This window comes from Coenobita brevimanus, chromosome 6 (genome assembly GCF_032717465.1).
Source record: "Coenobita brevimanus isolate Jiangsu-jjx chromosome 6, ASM3271746v2, whole genome shotgun sequence".
NCBI classification, from domain to species: Eukaryota; Metazoa; Arthropoda; class Malacostraca; order Decapoda; family Coenobitidae; genus Coenobita; species Coenobita brevimanus.
The window spans coordinates 62,939,062-62,961,612 of NC_136959.1; the positions used below are offsets into that span (position 1 = coordinate 62,939,062).

At 41.6% G+C, this 22,551-nt stretch overlaps 1 protein-coding gene across 1 annotated transcript; it reads right to left on the reverse strand.

Moving 5' to 3' along the window:
- Window positions 1-1,384: 1,384 nt before the first annotated feature.
- On the reverse strand, window positions 1,385-17,296 carry LOC145401543 (protein sax-3-like). Its single transcript, XM_080273772.1, has 7 exons — window positions 17,183-17,296; window positions 15,594-15,671; window positions 14,504-14,636; window positions 11,830-11,886; window positions 9,895-10,067; window positions 5,932-6,069; window positions 1,385-1,513 (listed from the first exon to the last, which is right to left on the reverse strand). Exons 1-7 carry the CDS (start codon window positions 17,198-17,200, stop codon window positions 1,385-1,387), a joined length of 726 nt encoding a protein of 241 aa, XP_080129898.1. The 5' UTR covers window positions 17,201-17,296.
- Between the last annotated feature and the right edge of the window lie 5,255 nt (window positions 17,297-22,551).

Below are 22,551 nucleotides of genomic sequence, written 5' to 3' on the forward strand. Positions count from 1 at the left end.
TCACCTGTTCAAAAAGTAGGGAAGCATACAGCACATAACCTTCATCCCTACTGGCGTTCTTACACCACTACACCGCCAGGGATCATTTTCATAAACTCTCCCAAGATGAAGTACAAGATTCCATGGCTATTCGTCTGTTCTCTTTGATACAGCTACTAAACACTTCAATCATGAAAGGGTAAATACTTAAATTATTAAATACGGACACAACAAAGTCAGTAATATGTGAAATCGCACAGCTTTCTGATTCGGAAAGCAATTGCCATAAAAGGATAGAGATGATTTTCACACGTCAAACTAATTTTCATAACATTTTTCTAGTTTCCTTCAGTATTTCCGAACTTTACTTTAAGGAGGCAACAGTCCTGTCAAAAGTATTTATATGACTGAGGATAATAGTAGTCTAAATGTTCCAAAACTTTTAACTGCGATTTCATTATTTACAGCATTCATTCACCTACCCGACGACCCACATGCGGTGTCATCAAGTAGTCGGTGGAACCATCATCATCATCATCATCATCATCATCACCATCCCAGCCCACAGACCAAGATGACAAGAGGTCCAGAAACAAAAAGGGAAAAAGTACAAAAACGACTATCAAACAAAGGTCACACAAAATGAATCACATACTATCAAGGCCTTGGAAATCCTTGCTCCACTCGACAACCAAGGGCAGGAAATGTGGTCAGCCTGCATGCCACGTTACTGAGCGCATCAATAATCTGGGTGGGGAGGCCAACCAAAGCTAATTTTCATTTGTTGGTTCGCCCTCTCACTATGACAAATCTCCCCTAAGATGAATATAAATAGTCTGATGGTAACTATATTCTTTTTACTCTAACTTGGCCTAATACTGCCATCTCTCTATCATGAATGCTGAGTTGTGGGAAAAGATGAACACTAGAATATGATGCTAGTCACGAAAGAGTGCTTGGAAAGGTAGTAGAGCCGTAGTATCGTCCTTCTCTGGAGCAACATGAAGGACAAAGATCTGGACCAAGTCAGAAGAAAGTATACGAAAAAATCTTAAAGGTCCTCGTACCATAAGATGAATGAAGACTTTCTAACCTTTTCATGCCTAGAAATTATCGCTAAGAGAAATAAAGAAAGTTATTGCACTGCCTGAGGTTAATGAGAACTTTCAGATCCCCGTCACTGACAGAGGTCTTCGTTAAGCTGAATATACGGTAAGTCAACCGGAATGGTTAATCAGCAAATGAAGTGGCAAATCAGCACTCTTCATGATCAGCATTACATTCTAGTGTCATTTTATTGCTACATCCGAGCTTTTAAAGTAGAGAGATGGCAATTTTAGGCCAAGTTAAAGTGAAAAGAGTATAACTAAAAGCACAGGAACGTACCTCAGTGCAGGTGTGTGTGCTAGGAGGTGCCTGTCCTTGCCACAGCCATCACCACCACCGCCCACGCCGCCGTCAGGGGCGCCTCCCCCCGGCCCGCGTGGGGGTGGGGAGCGGAGCTGATGCTGCCTTGGTGTACCGCCGCTCGCACCTCGTCTGACAAGGAGAGACAGGACAACGTCAGAGAGAAAGGGAAAGAGAGAGGAGGGGGGGGGTAGGGAAGAGAGAGCTAGGGGCTTGTCATGGGGTTGGAATCGTTCAAAGGGAAGTCGTCTAAGTGTCTTCGGAAATATCGTAACACCTCTTCCTTAGAGAATTAACCTGCATATGACACATCAAAATCCACTTGTATGCTGCTGATGGAAATTGTGCCGGTATTAAAAAGATGTAAATAGGCCACTAAGGAATGCCAAGATGCAATGTGCAATATAAATAGCTTAGGAAAGTGTGTTACGAAATCTGCTTTACTATCCCTTTGACCGAGTCCAACCTCAGTGTGACAAGTCCCTAAATTAACTGTTTCAGTACAAGTTTTGCTTTTTACTTCATTAATGCGGCCTTCATTCGTCTAAACGTTGGTTAAGAATAAGTGAATAAATATGTAAAGTACCCTATATCCTTCTTAAGATGAATAAAAGCGTCTGGAGGAAGCCACCATTAATGATTAAGTACCAGATTTCTTACTCAAGATGAATATAATCGTCTGAAGGTTGCTATAACGATGCAGATAAGACGCCCTTTGGTTCAGAGGCTAATAACTGACAATTTGCTTGATTCCTCAGTTCAGAATTATTGACCGAGATTGTGTATGGTTCCAGACACTGCTATATTAACTTCACCTAAATTTGACATATTTCCATCTCCTTGTCTTAAATACTGAGTGGTGGCAATACATTAATACTAGAATATGATACTAGTCACGATGAAGTTCTATGGAAGGGTTGTAGAGCCGTAGCATTGTCTTATTCTGCCATAAGTGAAATTAGCTGCAAAACGACTAAAATCTGGCCCACGTTGAGGTGAAAAGAGTATATCACCCCACATCCTCACGATGAAAAACGATACAGTGAACAATAACTTTCGAAATCCAGTGATACGAACTTTGGAATCCCCAAGTAACAACTTTTCAGAATGATGTGTTTGAGTTTCACAATAGTTCGGCTGAAAAACTGGAGCAATTCTCTTTCCCGCACCTATACGTGGCACTGAGGTATATGTGTGTGTGTGTGTGTGTGTGTGTGTGTGCTAGTATGTTTTAATGATCCCCTTGTTTCGAGACGACAAAGTTTGGTGGTTAATGAGACAATATGGCGCTGCGGCCTCTACAAACTCCATGACGAATGACCTGGTGCAAGACGAGTACAGTACAAGGTTACACACCCCTACAGGTCCCTTCTTCATCCTTCCACACACACTCATTCAACACTCACCCCTTCAAGACCCCACCCCCCACACCATTAAAAACCTCAATTTAATCCACACTTCCCTTCAACGCTCCCCACCCCTTCAGTTCCCCTTACACGCACTCCTTCAAGCACGTACTCTTCACTTTTAATAACAGCAGTAGTTAGTTTAGTTTCATTAACAGGAATTTGTGGTGTTATTTTGGCTTTGCATTGCGCGACAGAGGAAGCCAGTGTGGAATGTCTGATTTTAAACTACCTAGGTTAGTATGAAGGGTGTTTGTCGCCATGGGAAGAGGAATTATAAGCCCTATATATTTTTTTTAATGTGCTGCTTGATTATTTACCAATGGCAGGGTAGACTAGAAAGCACTCAATGAGTGCATATCTCCACCGCTTTGGCGGTAGTGACTGTTTTTACGGTCTTAGTCTGCCTTCCTTGTACAATCTCGAAAGCCAGTAAAATATTTATTCTTGCATCCGGATCCGGATCCTCCTCAAAATCTAATCAACTCTTCCTTGACTAATTGCTTTCCTAGCCACCAGATTTCATTGAAATCCGATAGCAGCTTTTTTTTTAGACATCTTGTCCACAAACAGACCGGCAGTCACAGGTGAATACATAACCTCCACTAACTTCGTTGACAGAGGTAATAAATATACACATAGAGATAAAAATGTAGATTGATGAGCAAACAATTGAAAGACACAGACACAAACAGACTGATAGACATACAGACAGGTAGATAGATAGACAGACAGATAGACAGGTGTGTAGGTAGGTAGATAGACAGGCAGACATATAGACAAACAGAAAAAAAATAGACAGGCAGACAGCTATACAATTTGGTTTGTGATGTAGTTGGCATGAATGTGTTGCTGGGCAGACCGCGTGCCTCTCGTTGCGGCATCACTCACTCCAGGGACGGCTCAACTTCACTTAAACTTCCGCAGTTAAATAGAGTTAGTGCTAGCCTGCCACTCGGGGGCGCCGCACCACTCGTGTGGGGGGAGGGGTTGCAGACAGGCCCCTGCTGTGACATGACCAAACACACACACACACACACACACACACTTGAGAGATCCCACCAGAGTTTGTTAAACAGATTTGGGTTCAAGTAAGCGAACACTGGACGCTGATAGCAGTTATATACAAATTCTACTTATTATTCCCACAGTCTAGACAAGATCACCTTGTCAGACTGTCATGTGTCCACCACCGTTTTCTAATTAACACAGGATCAGTCATTCTCAATGATGTTGGGTGTGATTTAATTCCTTTGTCCATCACTTCGTATTCAGTAGTTATTTACCTATAATTCCTGGCATTAGCTAACAATGTGCGGCATTTGTCTGTTTGTTTGTTTTTTTTAATGCGAGGAAGAAGGAACCAAAGGCCATGAGCCCGCAGTGACAGTTCCCTCCAAGAGAAAAACAAAATACAATAGAGAGCAAATTCAAGATCCGATCATTTTGAGATGCCTGGACACACTGCGTTTGAAAGACTGGAGATTATAGGCAGCAGGAAATACAGACAGAGGAAGACAGTCCCAGAGTTGACCTGTTGCATAAATGAAAGACTGGGAGTAACGGTTAACTCTTGCATTAGAGAGTTGGACAGAAAAGGGATGAGAGTTTGCTGCCAGACGGGTGCTACGCGCCCGTCGAAGAGGTGGAGGAATGCAAGCAGACAGTTCAGAGGAGCAGTGACCATTAAAGTAGTGACAGAAAAGAGATAAAAGATGCAACAGTGCGGCGAAGAGACAGAGGTTGAAGGGAGTCAGTAAGAGGAGGAGAGTTAATGAGACGAAAAGCCTTTGACTCCACCCTATTGAGAAGAGCTGTATATGGGGAGCCTCCCCACACATGAGAGTTGTACTCCACACAGGGGCGGATAAAACCCCTGTATAGAGTCAACAATTGTGCAGGGGTAAAGAAGGAACGGAGTCGGCTTAGCACACCCAATCTCTTGGAAGCAGATTTTACAAGAGATGTAATATGATCTTTCCAAGATAAGTCCCGAGTAAATGAAACCTCAAGTATGTTCAATGATGATGCAGGACTAAGCTGAATATTATTAAACATTAGTGGGTATACCTGTGGAAGATTCTGTCGGATTGATAGGTGTAAGAACTGAGTCTTAGATGCATTAAAAACAACCATATTATTTTTACCCCAGTCAGAGATACGAGCCAAGTCAGACATTAGGTGTGCCATAGCCTCATCCCTTGTTTGTTGAAGTAACTGTTGAAATGGGCGTTGCGGGAACCGAATGGAAAGGTGAAGGGTGGAGTCATCAGCGTATGAGTGGATAGGGTTAGATGTACAGCTTAGAAGATCATTGATGAATAAAAGGAAGAGAGTTGGTGATAGGACAGAGCCCTGAGGAACACCACTGTTGATAGATCTAGGAGAAGAACGATGGCCGTCTACAACAGTGGCTATAGAACGACCAGAAAGGAAGCTAGCGATGAAGGCACAGATAGAAGGATAGAAACCGTAGGAGGGCAGTTTGGAAATTAAAGATTTATGCCAGACTCGACTATTCTGTGTTTAGAACTTCCGTTAAGTTAAGCCTATCTTTCTAAGTTAGGGTGGACAATTTCTCCACTCAGTATATCACTTGCAAAGCTCAATAGTAAATAGTTCAGTTCTATTTCAGTGTCAGATAACGAAGAGCAAAGATGGCAACGCAGAGCCATGGGGGACGCCACTGGATAGTAGAGCAGCACTCTCCCATTAACTATTATCCAGCGCTGTCTGTTCTGAACCAAGTTACCTATCATTTACCTTTATTCTTTTAATTATTCTGATCCCTGGTTTTCTTGTGAAACAATATAGATCGCCTAACTAATATTAGATAGTTTCAATGAATTTCACTTCAGGATAAATTGCACTTCTCTATTCATCACAGGTCTCCAACCGTTTGCATATAACCAATGTAAAGTATCATCTATAGTAAATTTTCTTGGTAATACCTTCAGGTCATGTAAAGGGCAAATGAATAATTCTCCCTGATAGTCTCCATCAAGGTAAATAACCTGACCTGGTAAGTAGGGTGGTTGATTTACTAATTTCTGAGGCACTGACAACACAATAACGGGAGAGTGGTTGAGGAGAGACAGACAGATGGTCCCCCCACCGTGAGGCCGGCCAGACAGTGAACTGACTCACCACTGTTAACGTGGACAGTGAGAGATGCGGTGGGTGCGTTGACGGGGACGCATGTATAATTGCCGGAATCTGACTCTCTCACATCTGACACCAACAATCGGGAACTAGTCTGCTGGCCTGACTTCTCCACCTGAGGGCAGAAATAAATAAATTGATAAACAAATAAATATATAAATAAATATACAAGCTTTCCAATTTTCCTTGAGGTTAATAATATCGTCTGGAGATATAAACAAACTTCATAAAGACGTCCTCGTGTAAATGGGATTAGTAAGCAGTGGTATTAGTAGCTGCAACCCTTGGCTCATTTGAATGTGAACTTAGTGAGCTGCAAGTCTAAACTGCCTTTCTTTCTCAGTCCCAAATGCTCCTTTTCAGCACCAATGAATGGGATAAAAAGATATAATTATCGTATAAGAGAATATTTAACGGTAATGTACCAGATAAATAACTTAAAGAGATGCTACCAAGTGTCCTACATCAACGAAGATACGACACCCTGCTTGGAGTGTCAGACTTCTAAGGGCAACTGGCAGTATAGTCTCCTCCAGTTTCATGTTTACGAGCAGTGTGACAATGCTGTGTTTGTTTATACAGGGTGGTCTATGTATAACGTTCCTCTTTAACTCCAAAGGGCGTTTCCTCGTGTGTGAAGCAATGTGAACCCTGCATCATTTATTCATTTCCTACTCCCCCTGCCACACCCACGCCCAGGCGAGTGTCTAGTGGACCACGATTTATGGTCAACCCTGTATTTGATTGGATGGGCTACTTAATAGGGTACATACCAGGGAATCTAGGTAACTAAGAAATTAATGAACAGTGTCTGGATTTAAAGATACAGCTAAAACCTTGAAGCTAGTCTTAAAACACGGAACTGAAGGGGAGTGTTCCTTTGCTGGTTTGTTACACACACACACACACACACACACACACACACACACACACACACACACACACACACACACACACACACACACACACACACACACACACACACACACACACACACACACACACACACACACACACACACACACACACACACACACACACACACACACACACACACACACACACACACACACACACACACACACACACACACACACACACACACACACACACACACACACACACACACACACACACACACACACACACACACACACACACACACACACACACACACACACACACACACACACACACACACACACACACACACACACACACACACACACACACACACACACACACACACACACACACACACACACACACACACACACACACACACACACACACACACACACACACACACACACACACACACACACACACACACACACACACACACACACACACACACAATTTGGACAACTCTTGGCCTTCAAATAAATTAACTGAGCAGTAAGATATGTCTACGCCCATTAATTATAATAACTGGACTGTTTTTGTTTCTGGATCTTTACGCACCATGTACCAGTGGGATATTGGGTTATGATGATGATGATGATGATGATGGAAGAACGCAGTAAACTCTCTATCATTCTTTTGTGCGCTAAACCTGGACCTAGAATGGGCTTAGAGGACTTTCTAGAACCTCTATTTTATCAATTTGACATTCGCTTGTATGATAATACTACAAACTATGCCAAGTAAATAAAAGTGAATATGTGTCGCTGCTTAATGCGGCACAGCAGACCCGTCTTCCACCACAGGTAAAAAAAAACTGCTTCTGCGGGGTCGTCTTTCAGGTGCAGTACAGTACAATACATACACCGTGTAGAGATCAGGCACCCCACTGTGATACACAGCGCCTTACCAGGATCGGAACAGTGTTTTTCCTCAGGCGAGATGCAGGGAAAGATGAGGAGGTTCGTCTGCCAAGTGGACGCCGCAGCTGTTCCCCCCAGGGTGAGCACCATCACATGTATGCTCCTCGTTAGCACCAGATTATTTACGTAGAAGAAAATAATGAAGACGCGAAATCCAAAAGAAATTTCAAGGAAAATGTGCAAGGGAGCCTACTGAACCCACAGGAATCTCGACAAAAGAGAGAAGGAAAGCAGTAATAACAGACAGGTGGGAGAGGCTCTGGGAAGGGAGCCGTTAGTGTCACTGGCAAGGCCATATATTCCAGTTCGCTTGGCAGGGTGATCTGATGTCACTGCAAGTCTTTGACAAGCCAGTTTCATATAAAGATCGAGGAGGTTAAAATGAGGTATAATTCGTTCGCTTTTGTGTTGATTTTCGCAGTGATTCGTTTTCATTTATCATAAGTGTATAACACTCTAAAAATATATATATTCTCTAAAAAAAAAAAAAAAAAGTTATTCTCCATTATAATTTTACATGTGTAAAGGATTGCGATAAGAAAACGACCTTTAGCATTTTTTTTCTACGCACACACTTCTAACGTTCTTTAAACCTTAAGGAATTTATCCCTCAGCATGTAAGCACGCACTGATAATGTAATAATCGTTATTACTTTAACTGCGTGCATGCACATTATTATCTCCTCCTGTAATCTTGAGGCATCACACTATCAGCCGGAGTACACAAAATGCCATGAAGTGTATGTCTATGGTGTACTAAAAGGCGCGGAGACCCAAAGGATATTACCGCAGTGTAGTTATACATTTTCATAGCCTGCAATCACGTTGATGTTTTTACTGTTTTATTGTCGCTCCATCGGCTCACTGCACGAGATGGCTAAGCAAGGGCAATTGCTTGCCTGCGGTTGATGGGTCTCCTCCGTCTTCTCGGTCAGACAAACTGGGGTCGAATAACAACAACAACAACTGCGCCTCCATAAATTGCCTTACGGTACCTCTAAATATAATCTAAATATAAACTAAATTTAATCATCTGGAAGCAAACACAATAAAGAATGTCAGCAGATCCAAGGGGTTAAATATTACCAGGAAAAGACAATGAAATAAGAGATGAACACGACAAAAACTAACCAGCTAAGAAGACACATGAAGCAGACACCTCAGTGAGAATACGAAACGGTACAATCTTGAGACGAAGTGTTTAGAGAGAAGAAAACATGACGACAATAACCACTATAAAAACAATGAAACAAGTACGAAACAAGAACATGAAAGAGCACCTATCAACTCAGAAGACAGAGAATGCAGACAGTTTTGTGGGAAGGAGAAACGGTGGAATCATGAAACGAAATGTTTGGAAGAAAAGTTACATGAAGAAGCCGTGAAGGGAAAAGTTTGTGAGGTTCAAGAAACAGAGATGTACATTGTGTGTGTGTGTGTGTGTGTGTGTGTGTGTGTGTGTGTGTGTGTGTGTGTGTGTGTGTGTGTGTGTGTGCTGTTGTCGTTGTTGTTGTTGTTGTTGTTGACGATCTCCCTGAAGATACACCACGTGAAAACTTCCCTCTTGGCAAAGTTTATCGGAAGTGGAGTCCAGAACAGGGCAAAGTGACTGTATGTGTTGTGTGTGTGTGTGTGTGTGTGTGTGTGTGTGTGTGTGTGTGTGTGTGTGTGTGTGTGTGACAGACAGACAGACAGACAGAAAGCTGGGTCCTTCACTGAACACCCAACTACCGATGAATATTAAACACAAAACACCAAGGTAAGGGTGTGTTCGATTTACCTGCTGAAAATGCCACCCCCTAAGAGCTAGTAGGCAACAATGCAGTGGCCATGGCACAAAAAACAGCAAAAGTAATAACAAGTATTAAAAAAACTTATGGTATAGCAGTGAACACCCAAAATCCAGTTACACAAAATACATCATTCACGCAATCTCCAGGTGATTTTCATTTACCTTGGAATAAAATTCTGTCTGAAGGGATTTGAGACATAGCCTTCAGTTACCCCTTTGGTAATAGATATTATTAGTAAGTTGAATAACATTGTTAGGAAATAGTTAAAATGAAAATAAAAATACAGAATTAAGTTTGAAGGGGTTGAGGGTTTATTGTTACCTGCAGTGAGATGCCGCCCCTGGGAGCATCGTAGTCCACAACGCGGTTATCGTGGTACCAGAGGACGGCTGTCGGGGGACCGTGGGTATGGGTCACTATGCACTCCAGCACCAGTGACGACCCAGCCTGGAGGAACCTGGATCCGCCACCGACGATGTGAGTCCCGTACTCCCCTGCAGGCGACTCAAAGGACACCGACGAATGGGTGAGGGGACGGGAGGAAATGGTTATAGTTAGAAAGACAGACCAATTTTCCAACTACCTTCGTTAATTCCATATATAATTAAAAGCGAACCTTCTCTGTTTTCCTCAAAATATGAATGTGCTAATCCTGAAAATGTGTATGTTACTGATGCAGAACTGCGGCACTATTAATCTCTTCAGTTCAAGAACCTCTTCTAAGCTGAATAACGTAGTCGGGAGTTTGGGAGGGTAAAATCTAAAGGGAAGTTCATGAACTGAAGTTTACATGAATTACGGCTACAAAATTTCTTACTTGCATGTTGACGGTCTCTTTTAATCTATCCGTGGATTTAAAAATATTTGTAGGTGTAATACCATACCATTATTGATATCAAACATGTAGAACACGAGCAGGAACATTTATCATACAAGTGAAATTGCTGAACTTGAAGCTGTATATCATTGTGTTACATTGATGCAATTAAGAGAAAGTCCAAGATGCTGATTCTCAGTAATTGATATGAACTGCAGCTCCACATCTCTCATCTTAATATAATCTGTCGACGAGGGGATTAGCACCTTCCAAAAGTAATTCTTATTCCAAAAACCCTGTGTTGATGATACAAAATTTCGTCATGATATTAATGTTTCCCCTACACAGTTTCTTCAGCTTATGAGTAATCCCTCGTCAGCTGCGTGCAATTTGTTCCCGATTAATGAAATTTTCTATTATGGCTGAAATAATATCCTAATCTCTTAACTTGAGAATACAGAAAACGGTGTATGAAAGAAAACCAGAATATGAGTAGGTTTGGCATATTTTCAGTGCCAGAAATTGTGTTCAGATTGCATGATAAATTAGAAGTGCAAAATGAGAGAGAGAGAGAGAGAGTGAGTGTTACTACGCAGCACTGTAGCCTACAATGAGATTGGATATTTTTAATTTTTGTGTATCACAACGTTTTAACATTATACGCACTGGGATATGAATTTGTGGACACATAGAAAGTATTGGGGCAAAAGTATGAACATAAATACAGGGCAGGACCTGTAGCTACGCCCCAGGCTCATCTGACATGTGAACCGAGTGGACTGTAGGTTGAAGTTGCCTCTCTCACCATCCTTCCCTGGGGGGACAGGGATGGAACTGAGGACATGTTGCATAACTTGGCATCTTCACCGGCCGATCATATCGGTGTCACCTCGTGAAGGCGTCCTTGTCCAGCACCATTACTTTGGCGTTCACCCTGTTTCCCGACGGTAGGTGGCAAATTATACAAGAGAAAGTCCAGGTGTATCTAGATATATAAGTACAGGAATAAAAAGTCAGGGAGCATAAGCTTGAGTTAAATACGAGGCATCCAGGGAATATACGCATTAGCTTCAGGTGCTTCTACGGCTGATTCTGAGGAAAAATATATACATATATATCAAAATGGATCAATTTCTCAGCAGTTACGGAGCCACAGTTACTGATGACCATATGGCGAAAATGTGTCTCTTAATTTACCCATAAGGTCTTTACTATCTAACTGTTGCTCCCAAACAGTTGAGACTTGAACACTTGTTGACGTAGCACTTTATCTATTTACTGTATTTATTCATTTGGCTATTTAGGTAATTAGAGCTTTTTTCCTTTCTCAAACTCAGCCCTATTATCACCTAAATTTAATGGGTCAAATTCCTGGACACCCTATATATAGGAAAGAACTGTTGACGACGATTGTACATTAGTGGACAAGCCTGACTCACCTTCTTCATCAGAGGTGGGTGGCAGCTTGTACAGGTGACCATCCAGGAGTCGCTTGTCTGTGTGTGGAGACGAGAACAGTTTCGCTGAGAATGTGATGTCTTTGGCCGCCTTCTCCCCGTTTTCTCACCAGTTACATCTGGCATAAACACACACACACACACACACAGACAAACACACACACACACACACACACAGCTTTACTCAAACCAAATTCATCCCAACAAATATTGCTTTAGATTAAGTGGGCTTCCTCAGTCTTCGATAACTGCTTGACAATCTGATCGGAGGCCTCCAGGGAAGTCAGGGAAGAGGGGAAATTTAACTTCTTCAGTCAGATTACCCCTCCCCCCCTCCTCTCTCTCTCTCTCTCTCTCTCTCTCTCTCTCTCTTAGCTTAGTCTTACTACCTCCAGACGATTTTCTGCATCTTAGGGGGTAACATACAGCCTTAAATATCTCTTCCACAACTAGAGATCCTGCCAGAGCTGAATAAGGCCGTCTGGAAGTGGCCTGACTGAGAGAGAGAGAGAGAGAGAGAGAGAGAGAGAGAGAGAGAGAGAGAGAGAAACAGGCAAAAGTGAACGAGCGTCTTGAAGGAAATCTAATTGTGGAAAAGAAGTTGTCTCCTTGAAGTTAATAAGAGTTACAGATATTCACAAACAAACTTAAAATCGATTCACGGCCGTAAGTATGATTTTATTTATTTTTGTCTTTCCTGCAAAAATAAGGCCAACAAACCCTCCTTTCTTTGTCCTTCCTGGAAACGTAAATCAAATCATAAGTTTGTTTGTGGGTCAGAGTCCCTTTGCCTTGTCGAGAAAAATATTTACAATAGTTGTAACACTGAGCCCATTACTCCACCAAAGATTTTTTTTTTTTTAATTCAGTCATTATTCACACACTCTCCAACATTTAAAACCGAAGAACTAAGCTTCCTGATAGCGTAATTTTCATATTAAAAAAAAAAAAAAGTATCCTCGCTCAAAAAATAGTGACACGTTTACATACCGCAAATACTCCATGTACAAACTCTTCTGTACTTTTCTTATTATCCTTAACTGATTGGTTGAGAGATGGAGCTTTTTTCTATACGATTCAATCAAAAGTCACACATTTACTCTGCCATACTCTCCATTACATCCCTTAAAAGTCGACCGAAGAACTAAAAATTAAAAATGGCAAAATAGATCCGTGACTTTTTTTCAACAGTTTCTTGAATCGTTTGGCAAGCACTCTCTTTGTAAGGTGAGAGACAGACAGCTAATTACCTCACCAAAGAGATGGATTTTTTTTTTTTTTTCACTATTTCCCATCAGAAGTCTCATTTACTCTGCTTTCCTCTTCCTCTTTGTATACCGAAAAACTAAAATCCCACCTAAGAGTTTATTTTTTTGCAATATACCACACAAATGTTACATATTTACTCTATTTCGTTCTCCTTCAATGTAAAAAAAAAAAAAAAGTCCTAGGAAACAGCTGTGTGACCTAGTATGCAGGAACCAGAACTTGGGTTGGCCTGTGAGGGGAAATAGAGTTTTTTCCACAATATTACTCGTACATCAAAAGCCATGCGACTTAACTCTCCCATACTTCCGTTTGCAGTCGTCTGAAAACTAAAATTCCAAGTAAAATTGTCCCGTGACCTTGGTAGAAACTTAGAAAAGAATTACCTGCCACCCTCCCTGCGAGGTGAGAGAGAGCCATGCCACCTACTGATTACCCCGCCCCGCCTTCAGGAAATTGAACCCTCCTGCCCGTCCCAGGAAATGGCTGCTCTGGGACGCCCCGCAATGAAGGACCACATTCAATTTGCTGACAAGGGGCCTCGTCCTTAACCCCTTCCCCATGGTCACCGCTTTTGTAGTTTATTCTCCCTACCGCCTCATGAGTTTATTTCAACTTATGAGAGACGTACCACATAGCAGTGAAGAAGGGGTTACTGACGGTTATTGTAATTTAGTCTGCCTGCTGCATGACGGGTTTAATTCAGCTTGAGAGTGACATGTTATAGTAAAGAATGAGATAGACTTTCTGTAGTTTATTCTGCCTACTGCATCACGGGTTTAATTCAATTTAGGAGTGACGACTCACAGTGAAGATGGGGCTTAATTGAAGGCAATGTCTATCTCCTCCAGTTTTAACCCATTCATTACGATGGTCTTTTTTTCGATTTTATTCAGGCTCCCTTCAGATGATTTTCTTTAACTTACAAAGGGTGTCTAGTCGTGAACAGGGTCAATAAGGCTGAATCTAACTCCTCTAGCTCAAAGGGTCTCCCCCAAGTCCATTGCAACTGTCTAGCAGTAGTAGATTTGAAAGAAGTCATTCCGCCGAAGAGGTTGAAAATTCTCTCCATAGCTGAACAGAATCGCCTAGTGGTAGCAGAAAGGGTTAAAAATTCTCTCCATGGCTCAATAAAATCGCCAAGTTGTAGCAAAAATACACCTCAAAGTACGAGTAAATGAGCCACATACACTCGACATTAGCAGCAAGTTCCTTTTGAGCAGTTACGTCTCACATTATGTTCTTGTCACCACCAGTCAGTTTTATTGTTTAATAGACACTCTTGAAAAAAATAATGCGGACATACTGGGCTGAATATGTCGCAGGGCTTCATATGTCCGGAACCTATAAGAATAAATGAAAGAAGAAAAAAAGATACAAGTAGACTAACCTGTAACAGTGAGGTATACGTCTCTCACGATCTTGGGGTCGGAGTTCACCTGACACTTATAGTTGCCTGAGTCCCTGGGTTGACTGAATTGCACCTGCAGGGTCCAGTCGTCTGTCTCCTCACTGTGCAACACCTGGAGACGGATTGGTAGGCTTTCATAAACTATGGTTGTGTGTAAGATTAGTTAGTTATAATTATTTTCTCACCGATACAGCTATTAAAACCACGCTGTGGCGAATATCAGGGGATGAAGAAGATTGCACGATAATTTCTTTCATTCCTACAGCTACCATGCACTACACAACCAAACTGTAGCTAAAAACAATTTCGTGAATACGCTGAGGCACATTTAATTTTATTTTTGTTACATTTTGAAGTGCATGTTGTCCTTCACGCGTTGCTGCTACAGTCCCAGTAATCCTTCCAGCATATGTGAAAACAAGTAACCAGGAAATTTAAGACAGTATTATCAAATATTATCAAACAGGGACTGCCAAAGCCTCAGCAAGCACTCAGTTTTTTACAATACTTAAATACATGATCAGGCAAATAAGAAGCATGGCCTCTCCATCCTTTGCTAATGTCTTGTAAAATGGAATGCAAATTAACTATCACCCATTTTCGCAGGTGTTTTGCAATTGTCTTAAATCAGGGGCTTACCTACATCTTCGCGCCCGTAGTCTGAACAATATTGGCCCCATTCTCATTCCCGCCATCGTCCAGGCTTCAGCTAATTGCCCTGGTGGTATGACTGATACTGACCGAAACATTTCAGTTACTAGTTACGAACGCAAAGTTAGTTTTGAAATGAAAGGAAGAACAGATACATAGAGGACTGTTCTTCAAAATATATACTTATCAAAATGCTGAGAAATCAACGTTAGAAATGCAGCGTATGTAAAATGCAGTGTTTGTAAAAAATATGTGGTCCCTCGAGGGATTTTATTTTACGTTGATCCGGGGAATACCAAATACTTTTGTCAGTCATGACTGGATTCTTCTTTTGTAGTTTTTGAAATGATGTCACTGCATGACCTCAAACTCTGCAAGAACCACCTGAGAGCAACTAGATGGCTGGGTATTGACTCACCTGGAACCTTTCATCGGCGGAGTAGGTGACCAGCCCCATTGTCAGGATGTGTAAATCACGCCCCCGCATCCACGTCACCTGAGGAGGAAAAGGTACCAGCCTTTTGGGTTTAATTGGAGGTTCTGGAGATTTTTTTTTTCTTTCCTTGCGGAAATCTTTGTAATTTAGAGAGAAAATTTTGTGTTTCCTTAGAAATGAAGTTTTAATGAAAATTAATTAGCCTCATTCTGTATTTCAAATAACTTCAGTGTAGGCGGCCATACTGATACATATTTTTTATGAAAAACAGAAAGATGAAAGATTGATAGCTTGCAAAGCTTGTCCCTTCCAAACAAAGCAGAAATAGAGAAAACCAAAAATCAAGACTTGTTCATTTCGAGGTGCCTGGACACATTACGTTTTAAAAACTGGAGGTCATTTGGCTGCTATAGCCCAAATATTCTGCTTTGGAATGACTCAAGAGCAACAGTAAATAATACCGAATATACTGCACTTGTAGTAGAAACAAATGCATATATATGATGCCTGAATATGAAAGAGTCTAATGTAATTGCAATTGTTTTTATATAAGGACAGTATGTGAATGTAAAGCAAAAGAAATTAAAATTTTGCCTTTCATCACAAATGGAAACTCAACATATTCATATGCAAGTGTAAATGCATTTGCATTTGCAACAATGCTATGAGACCTTCATTTAAGACATAAGCACAGATTTTTTTTTTTTCATTAAGGCAAAAAATAATCTAGTGGACAATATCAAGCCATCCTATCCATTCACAATATATGTTGAGAAAAATTTGATTTTGGCTGAACAGACAGACTTCAAATTGATAGGTACAGGCTGACTTTATTTTAGGCAGCTTATTGTTAGCCAGAATTGATATTTCCCCACACTGACGAAGTAAGAATTGGGAAAGGATAGGCCTAGGCAGTAAAGAGAGCAGTGAATGTCGAATAAAAGCAGTGGCTGTATTTATCTGCGTTTGAGTAGGTGTATAAATTATCACTGTTCGAGCATGCATTATTATGAAAGAACATCCTGCCAGCATCCACTTTGAATAGGTCAGGATAAATACAAGTCTTGTAGTGAACGAGCTCCCACTGAACTTCCCCGATGTACAGTTGCAGCCAAAAATCCTGTCACCTTTCCTGTTTCTTTCTCCAGGGGCTTCAAAAATCAGCCTCGTACAACCATAGTGGCCTCCACTAATGACACTGATCTATAGCTCAATAAAGTCATCAGTGTCGACTGTTACAGACAGAATATGACTATTGCTGAGTCCATGGGAAGACCAGCAAAAGAGGCAAGAGAATTTTAGATACCGAGTGTTCGTACCTATTTATCGTACATCAGTCTATTATCTATCTGTCTGTTTATTTTTCTATCTATCTATCCATCCATCCATCCTTCTATCCATCCGTCTATCCATTCATCCATCCGTCCATCCGTTGATCCATCCATCCATCTATCCATTCATCCACCCATCTATCCATTCATCCACCCATCTATCCATTCATCAACCCATTGATCGATCCATCCATCCATCCATCCATCCATCTATCTATCTATCTATCTCAAGGTACTCACGGATCTGTCTCCCAGCATGTGGACTCTGCAGGGTAGGTAGGCGGTCTGTCCGGAGATGATGGTGAGGTTGGCGGGGGTGTGGGCGAAGTAGGGCTTAGGGGGCGACACCCACCACCCATCACTCCCTTCTGGCTCCCTCTCTGTCAGGGGATCAAGAATTTTTACTCTTTAAGAAACAATTTTAAACCATTACCCCTTTATCAGTAAAATGAGGCATATCGCAACCTGGAGAAAATACACCCACTCTCTCGCTGTCAAACTCTGATTTTTATTTCTCCCTGGCTGCCTGTCTGCTGCAGGTACAGGATAATACAGTCTTTTATACACAGCTGTGTTGTGTTAAGTGTCACCTCAGCATTAGTCCACATTAATAATATATGGATAATCAGAGGATGGAGCATCTCTCTCTCTCTCTCTCTCTCTCTCTCTCTCTCCTAAGTATACAAGATATTATAGCTTTCTGCAAACAGTTCAGTAGCGTTGAGTGCCACCTTAGCACTAATCCACATCATTATTATCAGCCAGATTATAATTCTACCCAAGTAAATTAATTAGCTCAACTAAACAGTAGGCTCAAGTACACCGTTCCTATTTTTATTTCACTCTCAAACGCTAAACGCCCCAAGATAAAATAAGATCTGAGCACACTATTCCTGTTTATTTCTTACATATTCTAACCAAAGCAACTGATTAGCCTAAAAAATAAAAAAGCTCTTAGTATATCAGTCTTCCTCATTTCCAACGCGTTCTAATCGAAGCAGCTACGTTCTAATCAAAGTAACTATGCTCTATTCAAAGCAGCTAAGTAGCCGCATTCACAGCTAACAAAATCTAACGAAACATGCTAATTACTGTAGTTCTGTTCATAGTTAGCATAATCTATCTAACTCAGCTAACTAGTCGAAGATAAGAGTAATCAACAGTGCAGCATTATCCGGAAGTGTCCCCCCCCCCTAACCGGCCCCTCTCGACGTCTGGGTATTCTGTCGACGGCCACACAAGGAGACGAGGCCATTAGGACACTCCTTGGGGACACCGACGGAAGCTGCACAGATGGAAGGACGGGCAGGAAGGAGGGAGGAAAGGAAGAAGGAAGAGGTAGGGAAGGCGTATATAGAGAAGGGAGGAGGCAGGGAAGATGGAGAGAGCAAGCAGAGGAGAAGGGAAGGAAGGCGTGATAGAGATGAAGAGGAGGGAGGAGTTATGGAGGACGTGGAAAAAGAGGGAAAGGAAAAGAAGGGGTAGGGAAGGAAGGAAAGGAAGGAGAGAGTGGGGTGGGGAAGGAGGCTACAGAGACGAATGGACCAGCAAGAAGGAGAAGGAAAGGAAAACGAAGGCAGTAGGGAGGGAAGAAACAAGGTAGGGATGGAGGAGGCTGGGTAGAAAGGAATGGAGTAGAAAGAAGGAAAGGGAAGAAAGGAGGTAGAAAGGAGAAGGGGAGGAAGATGGGAAGAAGAGGCAGGGAAGGAAGAAGATAAGGATGCAGGAAGTAGAATAGGGGGGGGGAAGAAGGATGAGACAGGAAAGTAGGAGGCAGGGAAGACAAGGGAGTTGAGAGGTGAGAAAACAGACGGATGAGGAGGGAAGGAATAGGTAGGAAAGGCCTGGGAAGGTATGGAAATTGGAGAGAAGGAAGAGAGGAGATAGAGGAGGAGGAGGTAGGGAAGGGAGAAGAGGGGCGTGGAGGTAAGGAGGAGGTAGGGAAGGAAGGAAGGGAAGAGAAGGGAAGAAACGGGAAAACAAATTACAGTAAAGAAAGAGGGGAAAGAGATGGTTAGGAAGTAAGAGACTGGAAAGTTGGGGGATAAGCCAGGAGGGAGTGGTGGACGGAAGCTAAGAAGTCAAAGGGAAGTCACAGAGGAACCAGGAAGCGAATGTAGAAGGGAACGACGGCGTAGGGATCAGAGGAAGAGGGAAGGGAGTAAAGGGAAGGAAAAAGCGACATTTAATGTATTGACAGATGTCTTACAGCTCGAGGTGATGTATAAAGGTCGTGACAAAAATTGCTCCAAACTCCTTTATCACATATCATCTTTACCCTTAAATCACCTCTCTTACCGGACGCTTAATTCACTTAATCTAGGGTGGTCATTATTAATCCCTTTAATCCGAGGATACGTTGTTCATTCTTCTTATCACCAGACGATTTTATTCAGCTTAGAATGTCTATGGGGGGGGTAATGAAGGCTATATCTAACCCCTCTCGTTGAAAAATCCCTCCTAAACTGAATGAAATCGTCCGGGGGTAAAAAGAATGATCTACAGTATAAAGTAGGTCACCTAATTCAAAGAGTCAAATTTTCTCCAAACACATATTTTATAGCTTTCCATCGTCATTATTCAAACAGTAAAATGATGATGATAAGCAGAACACAAATACTATGAAGGTGGAAAGAATAAAAAAAAAATAATAATAAAAATAAAAGAGGTCATCGCACTAAAAGGATTAATAAAAAAACGCAAAAAAACAAAGAAAAAAGAAAACGACGATAAGCCAAGACGTGCCATCAACATCTCGCTCGGACAAGAACAAAAACGATAATGGACGACGACCCCGACCAATCCTAACTGACTAGTAGCCTTACTGAACCGACAGCATACTCCATCATAAGGAGATCAGTACTAGAGAAACACACACACACACACACACACACACACACACACACACACACACACACACACACACACACACACACACACACACACACAAATCTCCATCCGTAAAGCGAGAGCACCAAGTCAGGCAATATGGAGAGCAAAACACCATTCAGAATATGATAATGTTCGTATTAATAGCACTCACCAAAGTTTCTGACGGTATATATGGGATCGGATTTCTTTGGGATCCTGGGGAAATATATGTAAGGGATCTCAATTCTTTTTTTTTTTTTTTTTTTTTATGGCAAACAAATTCCCATAGAAGCAAGCACTCATAGTCCGCGTCCGCACCAACTGTCTGCTGGTGAGGGCGGGAGTTTTACATCACTAAAGCCCATACAAGTTTTTCTACTGGACGCAGGCGGGAGCGGACGAAAACTTCTATGGATTACATTGATGCAGAACTCCCGAGCTAGCAAGCACTTGGTGTGGACACGCCCTTAGGCTTCAGGCTCGTATGATTCGGTCGCAATGGAATAAATGAATATATAACAGTTCGGCGTTAGCTGGAATAGAGTACACGGGGTCTCCTGACTACGAAAGAATTAATTGAGTTTTACGATAAATAATTCTCCAGGGAAGTTCTCTAATTGGTTAGGAAGTGTTTGATAGTTGCATGAGAAAAATGAAAGTATAAACAAACAATCTTATACAGAATTCAATTAAAAGAAAAGTTTATGAATGTACTACCAGAGCTGAGATTCACAAACATACGCTCAATTTCATATCGTTATTGGCATTTGTTTTTATGGAAAGAACAAAGGAGGCGGGAGGAGTCTGAACTTTCCTTTCCTTGTCCTTGCTTAAAATATAATAGTAAATAAATAAAATACACATCAAGGTAACGACAGAGAATTGATCGTAAATTTGGCTGTGAATCTTTGTCCATCGTAAAATGAGGGAGAGATATAGCAATGAAAATCGAAGTTAAAGCAGCCATTCATTTTCCCTTCTACGAAATAAGAATTCTTAAACTCATGCTGACCTAACGCACAATTCTCAAGTGTGGGTAAAGTCCTCCGTTAGATACATGAGAACCACACAGCCTTACACCGAGTTATCTCATCACTGACCCTCTTACTTGTCCTCCGTCTCCACGTAGCATCATCACTGTCACCTACACCCATCCAGACATTCACAACACACCCTATATTATGAGATGATCAGTTTATGTTACACTGAGCAGAGTTCCAGCCTGACGCTCTCCAGTCTCTAATATCTTTTCCTACATCAGACATGAGGATCAGGGTGAGATAAGGGACAATCAGAGTAGATAACCCTGAATCTAGGGAGGTCACTGACTTCCATTCCACAAAATAAAAAATAATTCGTCACCTCCTGTTTCTCTCTGTCCACCCTGTAAATCTCTTGACTTTTATCTGACATAAGAATCAGCGTAAAATAAGGAACGGATAAAGTAATTAAGAAATGAAGCTAACGCGGTCATCCACTTCTAGAGAATGATTATTACAGTACTTCCTCTCACTTCATATCATCTTCTCCTCTTTCCACCCTATAAATCTCTCTGGTTTTCTTACATCAGACGTGAGAACAGGGGAAAACGAGGAATAGACAAATGAGAAAAACCTTGCGCTGTCAACTATGATGATGACGGATGAGAGGCGGAAAATGTTTTGCGTTTATTTGAAGATACTCCAGGAATTATACAGGGAAATGTCATAGTGAGGAAAGAACACTAATCCATGCCTAACTGTACCTAACTTAACTTTCAACACCATGGAAGGAGATGGGGATGACAGCAGCAGTATTACTAGTACAGATGCTATTACATCCTCTGGGAATATTAAAGGCACCACGAAATATTAAATGGGAACTATGGACAAGAATAATTTATACAATATTTACTGAACGAGTGAAAAAGAAAGAAAGAAAATAAATACAAAAGGGAAAAACATGGAACTGTGACATTCTGTATAAAAAACATCCTGAAAAACTTAAAAGATATCTTTGTTAGTACTGTGGCGGAAAAATTTACAAGTACCGATGTAGATAGTCAGGTAATATTGCTGTTATGTGTTGCTGGAAATGTTTGTGACCCAACAGTTTCCTCGTGAGAAATAAAGAGTGGCGAAGAAGCGAGAACAACACCATCTTTCCGCGTCGGTTCCCTGGAAGAAAATAAAAGTGTCAGGGAGGACATATACGCTGGGAGGAGATACTGCGTGTGCGGAGGAGGGGAGAGGGGGCGACTGTACCAAGAATGAGGAGACAGTTAATGTGCCACGTACGGAAGGTTCATCACAACTGGTCTACTGCAGCACCGGACTCTCCACTGGGGAAGGGTACGGGAGATCTCACATGAAGCCTTAAGATGAACTGGCAAGCAGATGGAATTGACGAGAACGATATAAGGACTCCAGTTTATTCACTTCGCCTTTGTAGTATTATTCTCAGTCTTGTTTCTTTTGGGAACAACATTATTTTCTTAATGCAGAGGTGGGTTATTATGGTGAATGTCGAAAAGTGATCTTGTACTCGAACTGATAAATAGTTACTCGTGACAAGTTATAATGAAAGGGTTTCCAGTGAAGTAGTTAGTTTCTTTGGGAGAGATTTCTCGAACTGGATGGCTTAGATAATATTATAACTTCCATTAATGCAGTCACTACAAGGATCTCCTCCAAAATGGATAAAATCGTATGACGGAGAGATAAGAATGGAAAATAGCATGACATCACTGCACTGAAGGG